The sequence below is a fragment of the Stomoxys calcitrans genome, chromosome 1 (genome assembly GCF_963082655.1).
Source record: "Stomoxys calcitrans chromosome 1, idStoCalc2.1, whole genome shotgun sequence".
In the NCBI taxonomy this organism is placed as follows: Eukaryota; Metazoa; Arthropoda; class Insecta; order Diptera; family Muscidae; genus Stomoxys; species Stomoxys calcitrans.
In genome coordinates this window covers 245,268,985-245,289,226 of record NC_081552.1, presented here as the reverse complement: position 1 = coordinate 245,289,226, position 20,242 = coordinate 245,268,985, and the positions used below count along the sequence as shown (strand labels likewise).

The following is a 20,242-nucleotide window of genomic DNA, read 5'->3' as shown; positions in this document are numbered from 1 at the left end:
TGCACCAAAGCCATCGGTTTGATGTTAAATTCTTTGGTAGAATTTCCGGACTTCCTTCTGACTTCTGTACATTGCAATTCGCTCACACTCACGTCTTTCCATTTCTTTTTTCTTCCTGCAGAATAGACGTTTCTCCTCTCTCCTTTTCTTCCGATACCTCTCCTTCAGCTGAGGCGTTGCTACTGATTGCAGAGTTGCTCTATGTGCCACATTCTTGGCTTCAGTAGCATCTCGACACTTTTGGTCGTACCATGGAGGAGGCTTCCGGTACCCAAGTACGGATTTCGCAGCATTTTCCATGGAGTGGGCAATAGTTTGCCACTGCGCCATTATATTATCGGTACAAGGAGTGCTTTCATCAGGCAGTTGGGTCAGTCGAGTGGAGTATGCCGCTGCCATTTTTACTATTCCTTTTTCACTATTCCTTTGTTTTTAATAGTATTGGCTTGCCCAAAAAGTAATTGCGGATTTTTTAAATGAAAGTAAACGCATTTTTAATAAAACTTAGAATGAACAAATCAAATCAAATATACTTTTTTTACACTTTTTTTCTAAAGCAAGCTAAAAGTAACAGCTGATAACTGACAGAAGAAAGAATGCAATTACAGAGTCACAAGCTGTGAAGAAATTTGTCAACGCCGACTATATGAAAAATCCGCAATTACTTTTTGGGCAACTCAATAGATAATAGAAGATTGACTTATTTAAACGAGTTGCCAAATTTGCATTTGTTATTTTACACATTAAGTTTCATATAATAACCATTGAATATTTTATTTTAATCGCTTCTGATACCAAAGACAAATGTCGAATTTATCCATCATTTCTTCTTCCTCATTTTCAGAGTATATATATTTCAGCTTTTTTAAATCATTTATAATTGCATCATAATTTGTCTTCAGTTCATTGTAGGCTAAAAACAAAAAATAAAAATAAGAAAAAAAGGAATTATAATAAAATTATAGAAATGTGATTAAAAATTGTATTGGCTTGCCCAAAAAGTAATTGCGGATTTTTCATATAGTCGGCGTTGACAAATTTCCTCACAGCTTGTGACTCTGTAATTGCATTCTTTCTTCTGTCAGTTATCAGCTGTTACTTTTAGCTTGCTTTAGAGAAAAGTGTAAAAAAGTATATTTGATTAAAGTTCATTCTAAGTTTTATTAAAAATGCATTTACTTTCTTTTAAAAAATCCGCAATTACTTTTTGGGCAAGCCAATATTAGCCAGCAATAAGTAAAAGCTTGCTAAGTTCGTCCGGGCAGGACTACACACCGCTGCTTAAAATATACAAAAAAAAAGGAATTAAGTTGAAGAGCATAATTATACCCTCCATCACAGGCTGGGGGTATACTGATTTCGGCATTCTGTTTGTAACTCCTCGAAATATTCGTCTAAAACCCCATAAAGTAAGTCGATCTAACCATGTACGTCCGTCCGTCCGTCTGTCTGTCTGTCGAAAGCATGCAAATTTTCGAAGGAGTAAAGCTAGCCGCTTGAAATTTGGCACAAATACTTTTTCTTAGTGTGGGTCTGTTGGGATTGTAAATGGGCCAAATCGGTCCTTGTTTTGATATAGCTGCCATATAAACCGATCTGGGGTCTTGACTTCTTGAGCCTCTGGAGGGCTTAATTCTCGTCCGATTTGATTGAAATTTTGCACGTAGTGTTCTGATATCACCTTCAACAACTGTGCTGAGTTTGGTTAAAATCGGTTCATAACCTGATATAGCTGCCATATAAACCGACCTTAGGTCTTGACTTCTTGAGCCTCTAGAGTGCGCAATTCTTATCCGATTGGAATGAAATTTCGCACGACGTGTTTTGTTATGATATCCAACAACTGTGCCCAGTATGGTTCAAATCGGTCCATAACCTGGTATAAGTGTCTGGCACTTATACCAGGTTATTTGGGTTAGGTCAGTTGGGATTGTAAATGGGCCAAATCGGTCTATGTTTTGATATAGCTGCTATATAAGAGGGCGCAATTCTCTTCCGATTTGGCTGAAATTTTGCACATAGTGTTTTGATATCACTATCAAGAACTGTGCGAAATATGGTCCAAATCGGTTCATAACCTGATATAGCCGCTATACAAACCGATCTTGGGTCTTGACTTCTTTAGCCTCTAGAGGGCGCAATTCCTATCCGATTTGACTGTAATTTTGCACGTGGTATTTTGGTATCACCTCCAACATTTGTGCGAAGTATGATCCAAATCGGTACATACCCTGATATAGCTGCCATATAAACCGATTCGGGATCTTGACTTCGTGAGCCTCTCCAATTTGGCACAGATTTTGTACAAAGACTTCTCCCATGAGAATACGTGTGCAGTATGGTCTGAATCGGTCTATAGCTTTACACAGCTGCCATATAAACCGATCTCCCGATTTTGCTTCTTGAGCCCCGAATCGGACTATAACCTGATATAGTTCCTCCATATTCATTATTCTTTGTTTGCCTAAAAAGAGATACCGCGCAAAAAACTCGCCAGATGCGATCCATGGTGGAGGGTATATTAGATTCGGCCTGGCCGAACATAGCACGCTCTTACTTGTTGGTGGGTTCCCAAGATTCGGCCCGGCCGAACTTAACTTAGCACGTTTTTACTTCCTGGGTTCTGCCTGTAGAGAGCAACCGTCCTAAGAACTCGGCAATTGCGATCCATGGTGGAGGGTATATTAGATTCGGCCTGGCCGAACTTAACATGCTTTTACTTCTTATCGCACCACATACTTACCTATTTGTATGCCTTGTACGTAAATTGCTTTTAAAAATGCCGGAAACTTGGGATGCCATATCAATTCATTGATATTTGTGTAGTGCGTCTTCCAGCAGAATAGAGACAGTTTCATATTTCGATTTTGATTTAATAGATCGAGCCAAAAATCTAGATCCTCACCCAAGTTGTGGGGATACTGGAGAGTCAAACGGGTCACATTGGTTTGCAGTTCATCGCATTTTGGCGCAAGTTTCTTGTCATCTTCTTGGAATTCAAATGCAATCTCTAGCTCTGTCAGCGACGGATGCTGCAGCAAAGCCACTACCTCGGACCAGTCTTTGGGCAAATTGAGTTCTGTTTTCAACTTTTGAAGATGCTTAAGTTCTTGCAGAACTGACACCGACATATGACAACAGACCATGTTCAATGTCTGTAGGTTGAGACAAGTGGCCAAACGAGGGGCTGTTATGAGGCTCACATTTATTACATCATCAGCATTATCGCCCCACATCCAATGGCTGTGCCAGGTGAGCTCCTTCAAGTTTTCATTGCGCTCATAGACCTGTGGGAATCTACTCAGTTCTACACGATCCAGTTCCAGTATTTCTATGGCCGGCGATATGGGAAAACTTATAAAGTCTCCCATATAATCGGAGCACTGTGATAAGAATTTGCATAGATTCGGGTTTTGAGTGAGGATTTGTTGTAAGTTCTTGTAGGTCAAGCCATAACACAACTCCACCCTCAACTCCTTAAGGCTGGCGGGTATGGTGAATATGGCAATAGGTGAAAACAAAATGCCATACAGATGCAAGGTCTCCAGCTTGCCACAAGAACTTGTTATGGCCTCCAGGGAGCTATAATCCATATATTGCTGGTAAGGATGGCGCAATGTAAGCGATTTGAGGTTCGCAAATATACCCAAAAATGAGTCATAGTTATTTAGCCATTTTTCTTTGCTGAAAGTGGCCATGATTGTTAAATCCCTAAGTGTCTCCGAAGAGAAACTCTGGCCTACAGAGGTTTCTGGTTCCACTTCGAAGCTCAGTTTGAGCACATCCAGCTTTAGCTTGCTTAGCAGTTTACAAAATTGAGGATACTTGATTTTCTTATCCGAATTATCGTTATAGAACTCCAGCTCCAATTCCCTTAAATGTGACAGTTTTAATAAACTTTCCAAAATCGTTTCATCAAAGTGCCTCTTGCCACATTTCAAATGTTTTACTTGGAATTTTAATAAATGCGGCAGCTGGGCCGCTACCTGGTCTATGATTTTCAAATTGAAATGTAGTCCATCACAGAGCAGAGCTTTCAGTTTGGTGAAGTACTGGAAATTCCAAGGCTTGTCCACCCACAATTCTTCGACATTCGTTGCATAGTAGCGCAGAAACTCTTGCAATGCGGTTGGCCTCAGCAGCTTGCAATTTCTGTCACTCTCATTGCAAATTAGAAACTCACCACCGAATGTGGTGAATATTTTCAAACACCCATACCTTATGGGCCATACGTAGTTTGCGAAAACAAACTGCGTTACGCTAGACACGCGTGCCAACCTCAATTGGTCTTCGAAAGGCAAATTGTCAAATATTTGCTTAAGTATATCGTAATAGAAGCTGATTTCCTCGAAACCTCGAAGAGCCATTTACGCATTGATTTTTTTTTTCTTACACCAAGCGAGAAATGCGAAATACGTTGCGGCACTATGAAATCACTAATGAATACTGAGAGTCACTATCCACGTGTGTTGCTGTGTTGTCATATCTTCCTCTCTCTCTCTCTCTCTCTCTCTCGTATGCCTTTTATTGTTTACTCATTATTTAGTGCTAACCAACAACACTCTATGATATGGCAACGATGAGTCATGCCCATGCACTTGCACATGCACATCCACTTCCACTCTAAACCAACCGATAACGACGTAAACAATTCTAAAGTGGAAATGGCACACAGTGGTTCGCATTGCAAATTGGTGACTGATGTTTTAGTACGTTTTGTTTGCAAATTTAGGTGGGTGCTTCACAGATAAAATTAATATCTTTTTACCCCCCACCGAAGGATGGGTGGACTCCTCAAAATATTCGTCTAAGACCCCATAAAGTATATATAATCTTGATCGTCATGACATTTTAAGTCGATCTAGCCATGCCCGTCCGTCCGTCTGTTTGTGTCGAAAGTGTGCTTACTTTCGAAGGAGTATAGCTAGCTGCTTGAAATTTCGCACAAATACTTCTTAATAGTGTAGGTCGTTTGGTACTGTAGATGGGCCAAATCGGTCCATGTTTTGGTATAGCTGCCATATAAACCGATCTTGGATCTTGACTTCTTGAGCCACTAGAGGGCAAACTTTTTATCCGATTTGGCTGAAATATTGCATGAGGTGTTTTACTATGACTTCCATAAACTGTATTGAGTATGGTTGAAATCGGTCCATAACCTGATATAGCTGTCATATAAACTGACCTGGGGTTTTGAATTCTTGGGCGTCTGGAGGACGCAATTCCAATACGAATTGGCTAAAATTTTGTACGACATGTTTCGCTTTAATTTCTTACAACTGTGCCAAATATGGCTCAAATTGATCCATAACCTGATATAGCTGCCATATAAACCGATCTGGGATTTTGACTTCTTGAGCCTCCAGAGGGCGCAGTTATTATTCAATTTGGCTATAATTTTGCACAACGGCTTCTCTCATGACCTTCAACATGCGTCTTCAATATGGTCCGAATCGGTATAAAGCTTGATGCAGCCCCCATATAAACCGATCCCTCTACTTTACTTCTTGAGCCCCTAAGGGACGCAATTCTTACTCGAATTGGCTGAAATTTTACACAAGGACTTCTACTGTGGTGTCCAACAATCAATTACATTATGGTCCGAATCGGACCAAATCTTAATATAGCTCCAATATTATAGCAATTATTATTATACCCACCACCGAGGGATGGGGGTATATTCACTTTGTCATTCCGCTTGCAACACATCGAAATATCCTATCCATCCGACCCCATCTTCGCCGGCCCCAAGTTCGGCCGGGACGAATCTTACATACCCTCCACCATGGATCGCATTTGCCGAGTTCTTCTCCCGGCATCTCTTCTTAGGCAAAAAAGGATATAAGAAAAGATTTGCTCTGCTATGAGAGCGATATCAAGATAGGGTCCGGTTTGGACCACAATTAAATTATATGTTGGAGACCTGTGTAAAATGTCAGCCAATTCGAATAAGAATTGCGCCCTTTGGGGGCTCAAGAAGTAAAATAGAGAGATCGATTTATATGGGCGCTGTATCGGGTTATAGGCCGATTCAGACCATAATACACACGTATGTTGATGGTCATGAGAGAATCCGTCGTACAAAATTTTAGGCAAATCGGATAAGAATTGCGCCCTCTAGAGGCTAAAGAAGTCAAGACCCAAGATCGGTTTATATGGCAGCTATATCAGGTTATAGACCGATTTGAACCATACTTGGCACAGTTATTGAATATCATAACAAAACACGTCGTGCAAAATTTCATTCCAATCGGATAAGAATTGCGCCCTCTAGAAGCTCAAGAAGTCAAGTCCCCAGATCTGTTTATATGACAGCTTTATCAGGTTATGAACCGATTTGAATCATACTTGGCACAGTTGTTGGATATCATAACAAAATACTTCGTGCAAAAATTTTTTTAAATCGGAAAAGAATTGCGCCCTCTAGAGGCTAAAGAAGTCAAGACCCAAGATCGGTTCACATGACAGCTATATCAGGTTATGAACCGATTTGAACCATACTTGGCACAGTTGTTGGATATCATAACAAAACACGTCGTGCAAAATTTCATTCCAATCGGAGAAGAATTGCGCACTCTAGAGGCTCAAGAAGTCAAGATCCCAGAACGGTTGATATGGCAGCTACATCAGGTTATGGACCGATATAGCTGCCATATGGGCAGTTGTTGAATATCATAACAAAACACGTCGTGCAAAATATCATTTCATTCGGATAAGAATTGCTTACTCTAGAGGCTCAAGAAGTCAAGACCCAAGATCGGTTGATATGGCAGCTATATCAGGTTATGAACCGATTTGAACCATACTTGGCACAGTAGTTGGATGTCATAACAGAACACCACGTGCAAAATTTCATACCAATCGGATAAGAATTGCGCACTCTAGAGGCTCAAAAAGTCAAGACCCTAGATCGGTTTATATAGCAGCTATATCAAAGCGTTGACCGATATGGCCCATTTACAATACCAACCGACCTACACCAATAAGAAGTATTTGTGCAAAATTTCAAGCGGCTAGCTTTTCTCCTTCGGAAGTTGGCGTGCTTTCGACAGACAGACGGATAGACGGACAAGGCTAGATCGACATAAAATGTCGCGGCGATCAAGAATATATATACTTTATGGGGTCTCAGACGAATATTTCGAGTAGTTACAAACAGAATGACGAAATTAGTTTACCCCCCACCTTATGGTGGAGGGTATAAAAAGATGTTTAACATAACTCACTGTCCCAAATTTCGGCGTAAATCAGACAATAAATGCGCCTTTTTAGGGGCCCAAAACCTTAAATCCAGAGATCGGTCTATAAGGCATTACATAACCAAAAGTGCCATATAACAGAAGTATGTTGAGGGGCTTAACATTACTCACTGTCCCAAATTTCGGCGTTACGAAGAATAAATGCGCCTAAGTTTTAAATCGAAAGATCGGTCTATATGGCAGCTATATCCAAATCTGGACCGATCTAGACCAAATTGTAGAAAGATGTCGCGAGGCTTAACTTAACTCACTGTCCCAAATTTTAGCAAAATCGGATAATAAATGGGCCCTTTATGGGCCCAAAACCTCAAATCGAGAGATCGGTCTATGTGGCAGCTACATCCAAATCTTGAACAATCTGTGCCATATTGCAGAAAGATATCGAGGGGCCCAACTTAGCGGATTGCCTCAAATTTGTGGCTTTTATGGGCCTAAGACCCTAAATCGGTGGATCGGTCTATATAACAGCTCTGCACCGATCTGGACCAAATAGAAGAAGGAGGTCGAAGGGTCTAACAGAATTCACTGCCTCAAATTTCAGCACAATCGGAATATGGGCCTAAGGCGCTAAACCGGTGAATCGGTCTGTATGGGGGCTATATCAGGATATAGTCCAATATAGCCCATCTTCAAACTTAACCTGCTTATGGGGAAAAAAAAGGTTTTGAGCAAAGTTTCAGCTCAATATCTCTATTTTTAAAGACTGAAGCGTGATTTCAAGAGACAGACGGACGAACGGGCATGGCTAGATCGTCTTAGATTTTTACGCTGATCATTTATGGGTTCGTAAATGGATATTTCGATGCATTGCAAAAGGAATGACAAAAAGTGAGTGGTGCTGCCTCGGTGGTGGGCATACAAGGCGGGGAAATAATTGTGAAATCCAGTTTATGGTACGATCAGCTACAGACCAATAGCCGGCCCAGATCCCTTTTCACCACCAGCTGCTGCCAGTGTCGACCACATAAATCATTTACTCACATAATTACGACATGTTTTATTGCAGGTTTTTTCTCTTAATTAAATTTATAATTAATAAAATAAAATAAGTATTGAAAATCTAGTCGCGAATTGCCATCTAAGAAAACTTGAAAATTGAAAATAATTACTGCGGAGCATGGTGATTGACAGGCCGCTTCAGCCTGACGGACGGACACGGACAGACGGACAGAGAAACCCCCAGAAAGAGGGTATGCGCCACTGGGTAATTACCTCGAATTGTTGAAATATGCAAATGAAGGTGTCAGACAACATTTTGTTAAGCATTTGTTTTGCACAACTTTTGTGGCCAGAGTTGTTGTAGAATTTTGGCTCAGGCTTTGGTTTTCGCATTTGTCGTGCTAACGTGTATGACAACAAATACGCACAATTTGCGTTATGTTGAAGAAAACTACTCGATTTGCACAGGTGCCAGCAAACACGCCTCGAACGCGTTTTTCAAGCTTTGGCCAATTTCACGTTAGCCATTCTTTTGCGCGACCACTGACGGCGCTGGGGCACGCGGTCTTATCAGATCGCAAACTCAAATTTGCCTGCCTAATATTTTGATGTTGCTGATGCTGCAAACACCCCAGTGATCAGTGATTGCTTTGCTGCTGGGAGATTTTGCTGGCTGGTGGTATGGTTTCTTAAAATTTATTACAAAAGCTAATAGCAAAGAGATCGAGCAATTAATCAATTCGGTTATACAGAATGAAAACCGCAAGTGAAATTGAAACAAAAACAAGTAAAAAGGTATTAAGTTCGGCTGGGCCGAACTTTGCATACCCACCACCTCGGGTGAATGTGAAAACCAGCTTTCGGCTCAATTCGGTGAAAATTGCATAACTTATGCACCCAATTCCGGGACGGATATTGAGTGGGTTATTAAATAAATGAGCTTCAGACCCTTAATCGGCACATCGGTCTATATGGCGGCTATAACTAAATGCAGTCCGATATTTTTATACCCTCCACCATAAGATGGGGGGTATACTAATTTCGTCATTCTGATTGTAACTACTCGAAATATTCGTCTGAGACCCCATAAAGTATATATATTCTTGATCATCGTGAAATTTTATGTCGATCTAGCCATGTCCGTCCATCTGTCCGTCCGTCCGTCCGTCCGTGCGTCCGTCTGTCCGTCCGTCGGTCCATCTGTCTGTCCGTCCGTCTGTCTGTCGAAAGCACGCTAACTTCCGAAGGAGTACATCTATCCGCTTGAAATTTTGCATAAATACTTCTTATTAGTATAGGTCGCTTGGTATTGTAAATGGACCATATCGGTCCATGTTTTCATATAGCTGTCATATGAACCGATCTTGGGTCTTGACTTCTTGAGCCTCTAGAGTGCGCAATTCTTATCCGATTGGAATGAAATTTTGCACGACTTGTTTTGTTATTATATCCAATAACTGTGCTAAGTATGGTTCAAATCGGTTTATAACCTGATATAGCTGCCATATCAACCGATCTGGGGTCTTGACTTCTAGAGCTTCTAGAGCGCGCAATTCGTATCCGATTGGAATGAAATTTTGCACGACGTGTTTTGTTATGATATCCAACAACTATGCCAAGTTTGGTTCAAATCGGTCTATAACTTGTTATAGCTGTCATATTTAAACCGATCTTGGGTCTTGACTTCTTGAGCCTCTAGAGTGCGCAATTCGTATACGATTGGAAGAAATTTTGCACGACGTGTTTGGTTATGATATCCAACAATTGTGCCAAGTATGGTTCAAATCGGTCCATAACCTGATATAGCTGCCATATAAACCGATCTTGGGTCTTGACTTCTTGAGCCCTTAGAGTGCGCAATTCGTATCCGATTGGAATGAAATTTTGCACGACGTGTTTTGTTATGATATCCAATAAATGTGCCAAGTATGGTTCAAATCGGTTCATAACGTGATATAGCTGCCATATAAACCGATCTTGGGTCTTGACTTCTTGAGCCTCCAGAGTGCTCAATTCTTATCCGATTGGAATGAAATTTTACACGACGTGTTTTGTTATGATATCCAACAATTTTGTTAAGTATGGTTCAAATCGGTTCATAACCTGGTATAGCTGCCATATAAACCGATCTTGGGTCTTGACTTCTTGAGGCTCCAGAATGCGCAATTCTTATCCGATTGGAATGAAATTTTGCACGGCGTGTTTTGTTATGTTATTCAACAATTTTGTTAAGTATGGTTCAAATCGGTTTATAACCTGGTATAGCTGCCATATCAACCGATCTTGGGTCTTGACTTCTTGAGGCTCCAGAATGCGCAATTCTTATCCGATTGGAATGAAATTTTGCACGGCGTGTTTTGTTATGTTATTCAACAATTGTGTTAAGTATGGTTCAAATCGGTCCATGTTTTGATATAGCTGTCATATAAACCGATCTTGGGTCTTGACTTCTTGAGCCTCTAGAGTGCGCAATTCTTATCCGATTGGAATGAAATTTTGCACGACGTGTTTTGTTATGATATCCAATAAATGTGCCAAGTATGATTCTAATCGGTCCATAACCTGATATAGCTGCCATATCAACCGATCTTGTGTCTTGACTTCTTGAGCCTCTAGAGTGCGCAATTCTTATCCGATTGGAATGAAATTTTGCACGACGTGTTTTGTTATGACATGCAATAAATGTGCCAAGTATGGTTCAAATCGGTCTATAACTTGTTATAGCTGTCATATTTAAACCGATCTTGGGTCTTGACTTCTTGAGCCTCTAGAGTGCGCAATTCATATCCGATTGGAATGAAATTTTGCACGACGTGTTTTGTTATGATATCCAATAAATGTGCCAAGTATGATTCTAATCGGTCCATAACCTGATATAGCTGCCATATAAACCGATCTTGGGTCTTGACTTCTTGAGCCTCTAGAGTGCGCAATTCTTATCCGATTGGAATGAAATTTTGCACAACGTGTTTTGTTATTATATCCAATAAATGTGCCAAGTATGGTTCAAATCGGTCAATAACCTTATATAGCTACCATATAAACCGATCTTGGATCTTGACTTCTTGAGCCTCTAGAGTGCGCAATTCTTATCCGATTGGAAAGAAATTTTGCACGACGTGTTTTGTTATGATATCCAATAAATGTGCCAAGTATAGTTCAAATCGGTCAATAACCTTATATAGCTGCCATATCAACCGATCTTGGGTCTTGACTTCTTGAGCCTCTAGAGTGCGCAATTCTTATCCGATTGGAATGAAATTTTGCACGACGTGTTTTGTTATGATATCCAATAAATGTGCCAAGTATGGTTCAAATCGGTCCATGTTTTGATATAGCTGCCATAGAAACCGATCTTGGGTCTTGACTTCTTGAGCCTCTAGAGTGCGCAATTCTTATCCGATTGGAATGAAATTTTGCACGACGTGATTTGTTATGACATGTAATAAATGCGCCAAGTATGGTTCAAATCGGTTCATGTTTTGATATAGCTGCCATATAAACCGATCTTGGGTCTTGACTTCTTGAGCATATAGAGTGCGCAATTCTTATCCGATTGGAACTAAATTTTGCACGACGTGTTTTGTTATGATATCCAACAACTGTGCCAAGTATTGTTCAAATCGGTTTATAACCTGATATAGCTGCCATATAAACCGATCTTGGGTCTTGACTTCTTGAGCCTCTAGAGTGCGCAATTCTTATCCGATTGGAATTAAATTTTGCACGACATGATTTGTTATGACATGCAATAAATGTGCCAAGTATGGTTCAAATCGGTCCATGTTTTGATATAGCTGCCACAATAAATGTGCCAAGTATGGTTCTAATCGGTCTATAACCTGATATAGCTGCCATATAAACCGATCTTGGGTCTTGACTTCTTGAGCCTCTAGAGTGCGCAATTCTTATCCGATTAGAATGAAATTCTGCACCACGTGTTTTGTTATGATATCCAACAACGGTGCCAAGTACGGTTCAAATCGGTCCATAACCTTATACAGCTGTCATATAAACCGATCTTGGTTCTTGACTTCTTGAGCCTCTAGAGGGCGCAATTCTCATCCGAAGTGACTGAAATTTTGCACATAGTGTTTTAGTATCACCTCTAACAACTGTGCTAAGTACGTTTTTAATCGGTCCATAACCTGATATAGCTGCCATATAAACCGATCTTGGGTCTTGACTTCTTGAGCCTCTAGAGTGCGCAATTCTTATCCGATTAGAATGAAATTCTGCACCACGTGTTTTGTTATGATATCCAACAACTGTGCCAAGTATGATTTAAATCGGTTCATAACCTGATATAGCTGCCATTAAACCGATCTGGGATTTTGACTTCTTGAGCCTCTAGAGGTCGCAATTATTATCAGATTTGCCTGAAATTTTGTATGGCGGATCCTCTCGTGACCATCAACATACGTGTTTATTATGGTCTGAATCGGTCTATAGCCCGATACAGCTCCCATATAAATCGATCTCTCAATTTTATTTCTTGAGCCCACAAGGGGCGCAATTCTTATTCGAATTGGCTGACATTTTACACAGGTCTCCAACATATAATTTAATTGTGGTCCAAACCGGACCATATCTTGATATCGCTCTAATAGCGGAGCAAATCTTTTCTTATATCCTTTTTTTGCCTAAGAAGAGATGCCGGGAAAAGAACTCGACAAATGCGATCCATGGTGGAGGGTATATAAGATTCGGCCCGGCCGAACTTAGCACGCTTTTACTTGTTTTATACTTAATTGAACAATGACTTCTTCTTATTAGTATTTGGTCCAAATCGAATGATATTTCGATATAACTGCTATGGGACTTAAGGTTGCATACCTTATTTCCATCGGATTTTGATGAAAGTTGGTTTACACATATACCCGAGGTTGTGGGTCTCTAAAGTTCGGCCCGGCCGAACTTAATGCCTTTTTACTTGTTTTTTCTGTAGCCAAAACATACAATCGCCATATTTAGATTTTCATAGAATTTATGCCAAAATTTTCGTTCATATTCATTAATAAATGCTTAGAGAAAATTTCGTCGATTTTCATGTAAATTTTCATCGAAATTTGATTTTCGTGATGTGAAAACTTTTTAAGGTTTTCTTCACATGACATCTTGCACCAAGTATATCTTTCCTGCTATGGTACAGCATATGGCCCAAAGCAATAATATATCGATATATTAGCATATATTTTTGTTTGTTTACATCCATAAATTCACATTCAAGTGTTACCGTCTTACCGAAACACACATACAAATAAACGCTGGTTTATGTTGACAAATGTGTGTGTGTGTGTGTGTGTGTCTATGGTTCATATCATCCATAAATTCACATTCAAGTGTCACCGCTTTACCGAAGCACACATACACATAAACGCTGTTTATGTTGACAAATGTGTGTGTGTGTGTGTGTGCTTTGTCTCTATGGTTCATATCATGCATCTGTCTGTCCATTCGTTCGATTGTATCTGCTAGATGTGTGTAATAAACATCTAACAGGTGCAAAATAATTACCAATCACCAATCGATACATTTTTTTTGTTTGTCTTAAAGAAAAACGAAGGCAAAATGCAGTGCAGTGCTGTAGACCTCTTCATAAATTGGCGGCCAATTGCGTTCCAAGAATTAATATCATAGAAATTTTCCCATTTTATTCTGTGAGAAGGGGTGATGGATGGAAATAGACTATCGAATATATGTCCACAAGAGCTGTGATACAAGTCAAATCATTTGGCTTACACAGTTCACAAGGATCATTAGCCAATGTATTGCCATTCTTGTCATATTCTCTTTGCGAATGCCAGCTGTCGGTCCAGTCAAAAACTAAAACCGTTCAGATCTCTTCCTTCTGCCCTTGCATCACATCAGTAGTGATGTATAAAGTGATGCACAAGTATCACAAGTTGTGCATCACAGGTGTAACAAGTTAACGTGTGCTCTGGGGAACTCACCACCATGGGGACTTCAGTCAACAGTTGTTCGAAGTCACAACAGAACACTATAGGCAAAATTTCAGTCAAATTGGGTAAAACAAGCAAAAAGGCATTAAGTTCGGCCGGGCCGAACTTTGGATACCCACCACCTCGGGCATATATGTAAGCCCGCTTTCATCACAATCCAATGAAAATTGGATAAATTATGCACCCAAATTATGTTTTTATGGGCTTCAGACTCTTTATCGGAAGATCGGTCTATATGTACCATATATTGGGTTGCCCAAAAAGTAATTGCGGATTTTTTAAAAGAAAGTTAATGCATTTTTCATAAAACTTAGAATGAACTTTAATCAAATATACTTTTTTTACACTTTTTTTCTAAAGCAAGCTAAAAGTAACAGCTGATAACTGACAGAAGAGAGAATGTAATTACAGAGTCACAAGCTGTGAAAAAAATTGTCAACGCCGACTATGTGAAAAATCCGCAATTACTTTTTGGGCAACCCAAAACCAAAACTCTGAACCATAGTGTGAAATCTTTTTTTAATCAGGCAATAAACTATAACCGATTGTCCATTTGGAAATATCCAAATCCAGCAAACGCTCCCGACTCCTTTGGGATTAACACTCTCACCTAAGTGCATAGATATTTTGGAGCTTAAATGCACGCAGCAAGATGCTGCCGGCTGGCTGACTGCATGTAGGAGGCCTTGCATCGTCATAAATTGCCCCAAATACCATTGAATCCCAACAGCAACAGCAGCAGCAGTAGCAGTAGCACTACCGCCACCAACAACACCATCAGTGCTGCTGCACTTTAGGATATTTGGGGGAAGTAGGAAAATCGAATGATTTGTTAGCCCCTGCTGCTGGCTGCTGGCAATTGGTGCCTTGCCTGAATAATGTCCAAAGCAGCAGACGCAGCGTGGCAGCAGTTTTTCGCTAATGGACTTTCAAAGACATTTTTAACCATTTACACTCATGAAAAAAAAAAAATGATCTCGTTTTTGAGTGGCTAACAGCAGGTGTTATTGTCTGCACCATGGCCTCAGAGCTTTGGCGTTTTAGTTTTTTTTTTCTTCGGTTTTTCATTTCTTTAATTTCAGACTTAAGGGGCCGTTGTCACCTATTCCTGGTGATTACAGTGAGCAACCCAACAAATTGGCAGCTAAAATGTGACAAATTTATGTTATTTTACCAAGGAATGCTGCATATTTAGTTGCTGATGCTTGCTAGGTTGCTTGATGGCCAGTCTTGCTTTTCGTTACGTTCAATTTTTGTATGCCCTTCATCAGAGGATGCGAATATACTAACGTCGCTCTTCCGTTTGTAACACCTCGAAATGTTGAACCCCATGTATATGTATGGGGTTGCCCAAAAAGTAATTGCGGATTTTTCATATAGTCGGCGTTGACAAATTTTTTCAACGGCTTGTGACTCTGTAATTGCCTTCTGTCAGTTATCAGCTGTTACTTTTAGCTTGCTTTAGAAAAAAAAGGTGTAAAAAAAGTATATTTGACTAAAGTTCATACTAAGTTTTATTAAAAATGCATTTACTTTCTTATAAAAAAAATCCGCAATTACTTTTTGGGCAACCCAATAGCTCCCATGCAAACCAATCTCACGATTTTACTTCGAGTGCCTCTAGAGGGCGTAATTCTTATCCTATTTTTCATAAATTTTGCTCAGTGACTTCTTCTATGCCCTCTAATCAACATGCCAAATATGGTCTGAATCTGTCCATAACCTGATATTACTACCATATAAGCCGATCTCCAGATATTACTTCTTCAGCCTCTAGAGGGCGTAATTCTTAACCGATTTCGCTGAAATTTGGCGCATGATCCATGATCTCCAACAAACGTGTTTCATATGTTATTAAACAGTGCATAACCTCATATAGGTCCCATATAAGCTGATTTCCCGATTCTGCTTCTTCAGCCTCTAGGGGGCGTTATTCGTATCATATTTAGCTGAAATTTTTCTCAGTGACTTCTTCAATGCCGATCATATAAACCTCTTGAGGGCATAATCTTTATCAGATTTTACTGGAACTTTGGCACAGTCACTGTATCTCTGATTTCTAACAAACGTGTGCTTAATGGGGTCTGAATCGTTCCATAACCTGATATAGCTCCCATATAAATCGATCTCTTGATTTTATTCCTTGAACCTCTAGAGTGTGTTATTCTTAATATATTTTGCTGAAACTTTTGTTCTGTCACTTCTCCTACGCCCTGTAGTATACGTGCCAAATATGGTGCAAATCGATCCATAACCGGTCCATATTACTTCCATATAAGCCGATCTCCCGATTTTACTTTTTCAGCCTCAAGAGGGCGTTATTCGTATCATATTTAGCTGCACTTTGGCATTGTCACTGTCTCTGTGATATTTCACAAACATGCTATATATGGTCTGAATCGGTAGATAACTTGAATATTACTCCCATATAAGCCGATCTCCTGATTTTACTTCTTCAGCCTCTAGAGGGCGTAATGCTTATCCGATTTTGCTGAAATTTGCCATTGTCACTGTATCTAATGGGTTGCCCAAAAAGTAATTGCGGATTTTTTAAAAGAAAGTAATGGCATTTTAAATAAAACTTAGAATAAACTTTAATCAAATATACCTTTTTTTACACTTTTTTTCTAAAGCAAGCTAAAAGTAACAGCTGATAAACAGACAGAAGACAGAAAAATTTGTCAACGCCGACTATATGAAAAATCCGCAATTACTTTTTGGGCAACCCTAGTCCGAATCGGACCATAACTTGATAAAGCTCCAATATTATAGCAAATCTTTTCTTTTATCCATTGTTTGCCTAAAAAGAGATATTGGGAAAAGAACTTGACCAATGCGATGCATGGTGGAGGGTATGTGAGATTCGACTCGGCCCAACTTAGCACGCTTTTACTTATTTCTCTTTCCTTTCTGACCGACAAAGTGTGAAAACATGTGAACGTTGGTGGGTAGGCAGGCATTAAATTGTGAAGCTACTAAAAAAAGGGGAATATAATATTTGGCGATTTTCGTTTCTTTGCCATTTATTTGGACACATTGCACGCTGTTCAATGTGTAGCACCGCTTGAGGCCTTTTTTCGACATAATGACACCTTACATACATTGTAATGTGGTTTTCGGTCATATGGGCGTCATTTGATGAACAAGTGTTTGCCGCTTGCTAACCAAACAATTTGGTACCCATTTCTGAATACAAAGTAATTGATTATGCGAGTATACTTGGCAAAGCAGAACTACAAAATATGGAAGATACACTTTTGAAATATACTGAACTGGATAGAGATATTCTAATTTTCAAATGCAAAGTTGTCCTTGAACATTCCATTCAGCCACAGGAGGTAAGTTTCCCAAAGATGAGGATAAAAGACTTAATTTTTAATGCCAAGGACCAAACTCGATTCGGAAGTCGCACAATGGGATAGAATCGAAAAAAAACAAGTAAAAAGGCGTTAAGTTCGGCCGGGCCGAACTTTGGATACCCACCACCTCGGGTATATATGTAAACCATCTTTCATGAAAATTCGGTGAAAATTTCATACCTTATGTCCCATATCATTTATATCAAAATAAATTCCGATTTGGACCATATACTAATAAGTACACTAGCAATATCTAAAAATAAACCGACCTGAACTATATACGACACGGATGACGAAAAGCCTAACATAAGTTACTGTGTCAAATTTCAGTGAAATCGGATTGTAAATGCGCCTTTAATGGGGCCAAGACTTTGAATCGATATATCGGTCTACATGGCTGCTATATCCAAATCTGGACCGATTTGGGCCAAGCCTAACACAAAGCAATGTCCCAAATTTCGGCGAAATCGGACAATAAATGCTTTTTTATGGTCCCAAAACCATAAATCGGGAGACCGGTCTTTATTCAAATCTGGACCGATCTGTGCGATATTGCAGAAGTATGTCAAGGAGCTTAACTTAACTCGCTGTCCCAAATTTCGGCGACATCGGACAATAAAAGAGCATTTTATGGGTCCAAAACCATAAATCAAGAAATCGGTCTATATGGCAGCTATATCCAAATCTGGACCGATCTGGGCCAAATTGACGAAGGAAGTTGAAAGGCCTTACACAACTCACTGTCCCAAATTTCAGCAAAATCGGATAGTAAATGTGGCTTTTATAGGCCTTAGACCCCAAATCGGAGGATCGATCTATATGGCAGCTATATCCAAATCTGGACCGATGTGGGCCAAATTGACGAAAGATGTTGAAGGGCCTAACGCAACTCACTGTGCCAAATTTCAGCAAAATTGGACAATAAGTGTGGCTTTTGTGGGCCTAAGACCCTAAACCGGGGGATCGGTCTATATGGGAGCTATATCCAAATCTGGACCGATCTGGGCCAAATTGACGAAAGATGTTGAAGGACCTAACACAACTCACTGTCCCAAATTTCAGCAAAATCGGATAGTAAATGTGGCTTTTATAGGCCTTAAACCCCAAATCGGAGGATCGATCTATATGGCAGCTATATCCAAATCTGGACCGATCTAGGCCAAATTGACGAAAGATGTTGAAGGACCTAACACAACTCACTGTCCCAAATTTCAGCAAAATCGGATAGTAAATGTGGCTTTTATAGGCCTTAGACCCCAAATCGGAGGATCGATCTATATGGCAGCTATATCCAAATCTGGACCGATCTGGGCCAAATTGACGAAAGATGTTGAAGGGCCTAACGCAACTCACTGTGCCAAATTTCAGCAAAATTGGACAATAAGTGTGGCTTTTGTGGGCCTAAGACCCTAAACCGGGGGATCGGTCTATATGGGAGCTATATCCAAATCTGAACCGATCTGGGTCAAATTAACGAAGGAAGTTGAAAGGCCTTATACAACTCACTGTCCCAAATTTCAGCAAAATCGGATAGTAAATGTGGCTTTTATAGGCCTTAGACCCCAAATCGGAGGATCGATCTATATGGCAGCTATATCCAAATCTGAATCGATCTGGACCAAATTGAAGAAAGATGTCGAAGGGCCTAATACAACTCACTGTCCCGAATTTCATCAAAATCGGATAATAAATGTGGCTTTTATAGGCCTTAGACCCCAAATCGGAGGATCGGTCTACATGGCCGCTATATCCAAATCTAAACCGATCTGGACCAAATTGAAGAAAAATGTCGAATGGCCTAACACAACTCATTGTCCCAAATTTCAGCGAAATCGGATAATAAATGTGGCTTTTATGGGCCTTAGACCCTAAGTCGGAGGATCGGTCTATATGGCAGCTATATCCAAATCTGAACCGATCTGGGCAAAACTGACGAAGGATGTCGAAGGGCCTAACACAACTCACTGTCCCAAATTTCAGCAAAATTGGACAATAGATGTGGCTTTTATTGGCCTAAGACCCTAAATCGGCGGATCGGTCTATATGGGGGCTATATCCAAATATGGACCAATCTGCGCCAAATTGACGAAGGATGTTGAAGGGCCTAACACAACTCACTGTCCCGAATTTCATCAAAATCGGATAATAAATGTGGCTTTTATGGGCCTAAGACCCTAAATCGGCGGATCGGTCTATATGGCAGCTATATCCAAATCTGGACCGATCTGGGCAAAACTGACGAAGGTTGTCGAAGGGCCTAACACAACTCACTGTCCCAAATTTCAGCAAAATTGGACAATAGATGTGGCTTTTACTGGCCTTAGACCCTAAATCGGCGGATCGGTCTATATGGGGGCTATATCAAGATATAGTCCGATATAGCCCATCTTCGTACTTAACCTGCTTATAGACAAAAAAAGAATCTGTGCAAAATTTCAGCTCAATATCACTATTTTTGAAGACTGTAGCGTGATTTCAACAAACAGAAGGACTGACGCGCGGACATGTCTAGATCGTCTTAGATTTTTACGCTGATCAAGAATATATATACTTTATAGGGTCGGAAATGGATATTTCGATGTGTTGCAAACGGAATGACAAAATGAATATACCCCCATCCTTCGGTGGTGGGTATAAAAAAAAAGTAAAAAACCAGTACGGAAAGGCAAAAGTCGAGCGGAACCGACTATATAATACCCTACACCTACCCTATCATTATAAA

The 20,242-nt window shown here is 40.1% G+C and overlaps 1 protein-coding gene across 1 annotated transcript; it reads right to left on the bottom strand.

Annotated features, from left to right (window-relative positions):
• Positions 1 to 695: 695 nt before the first annotated feature.
• LOC106094807 (uncharacterized) lies at positions 696 to 4,442 on the bottom strand. Its single transcript, XM_059370986.1, has 2 exons — positions 2,744 to 4,442; positions 696 to 913 (listed from the first exon to the last, which is right to left on the bottom strand). The coding sequence occupies exons 1-2, from the start codon at positions 4,365 to 4,367 to the stop codon at positions 774 to 776; spliced, it is 1,764 nt and encodes a 587-aa protein (XP_059226969.1). The 5' UTR covers positions 4,368 to 4,442; the 3' UTR covers positions 696 to 773.
• Between the last annotated feature and the right edge of the window lie 15,800 nt (positions 4,443 to 20,242).

Excerpts from the sequence above, each read along its gene's own strand:
- LOC106094807 (XM_059370986.1), bottom strand. The coding sequence starts at position 4,367 with ATGGCTCTTCGAGGTTTCGAGGAAATCAGCTTCTATTACGATATACTT. Across the intron at positions 914-2,743 it reads CGTACAAGGCATACAAATAG|CCTACAATGAACTGAAGACA; the intron begins GTAAGTATGTGG and ends TTTTGTTTTTAG.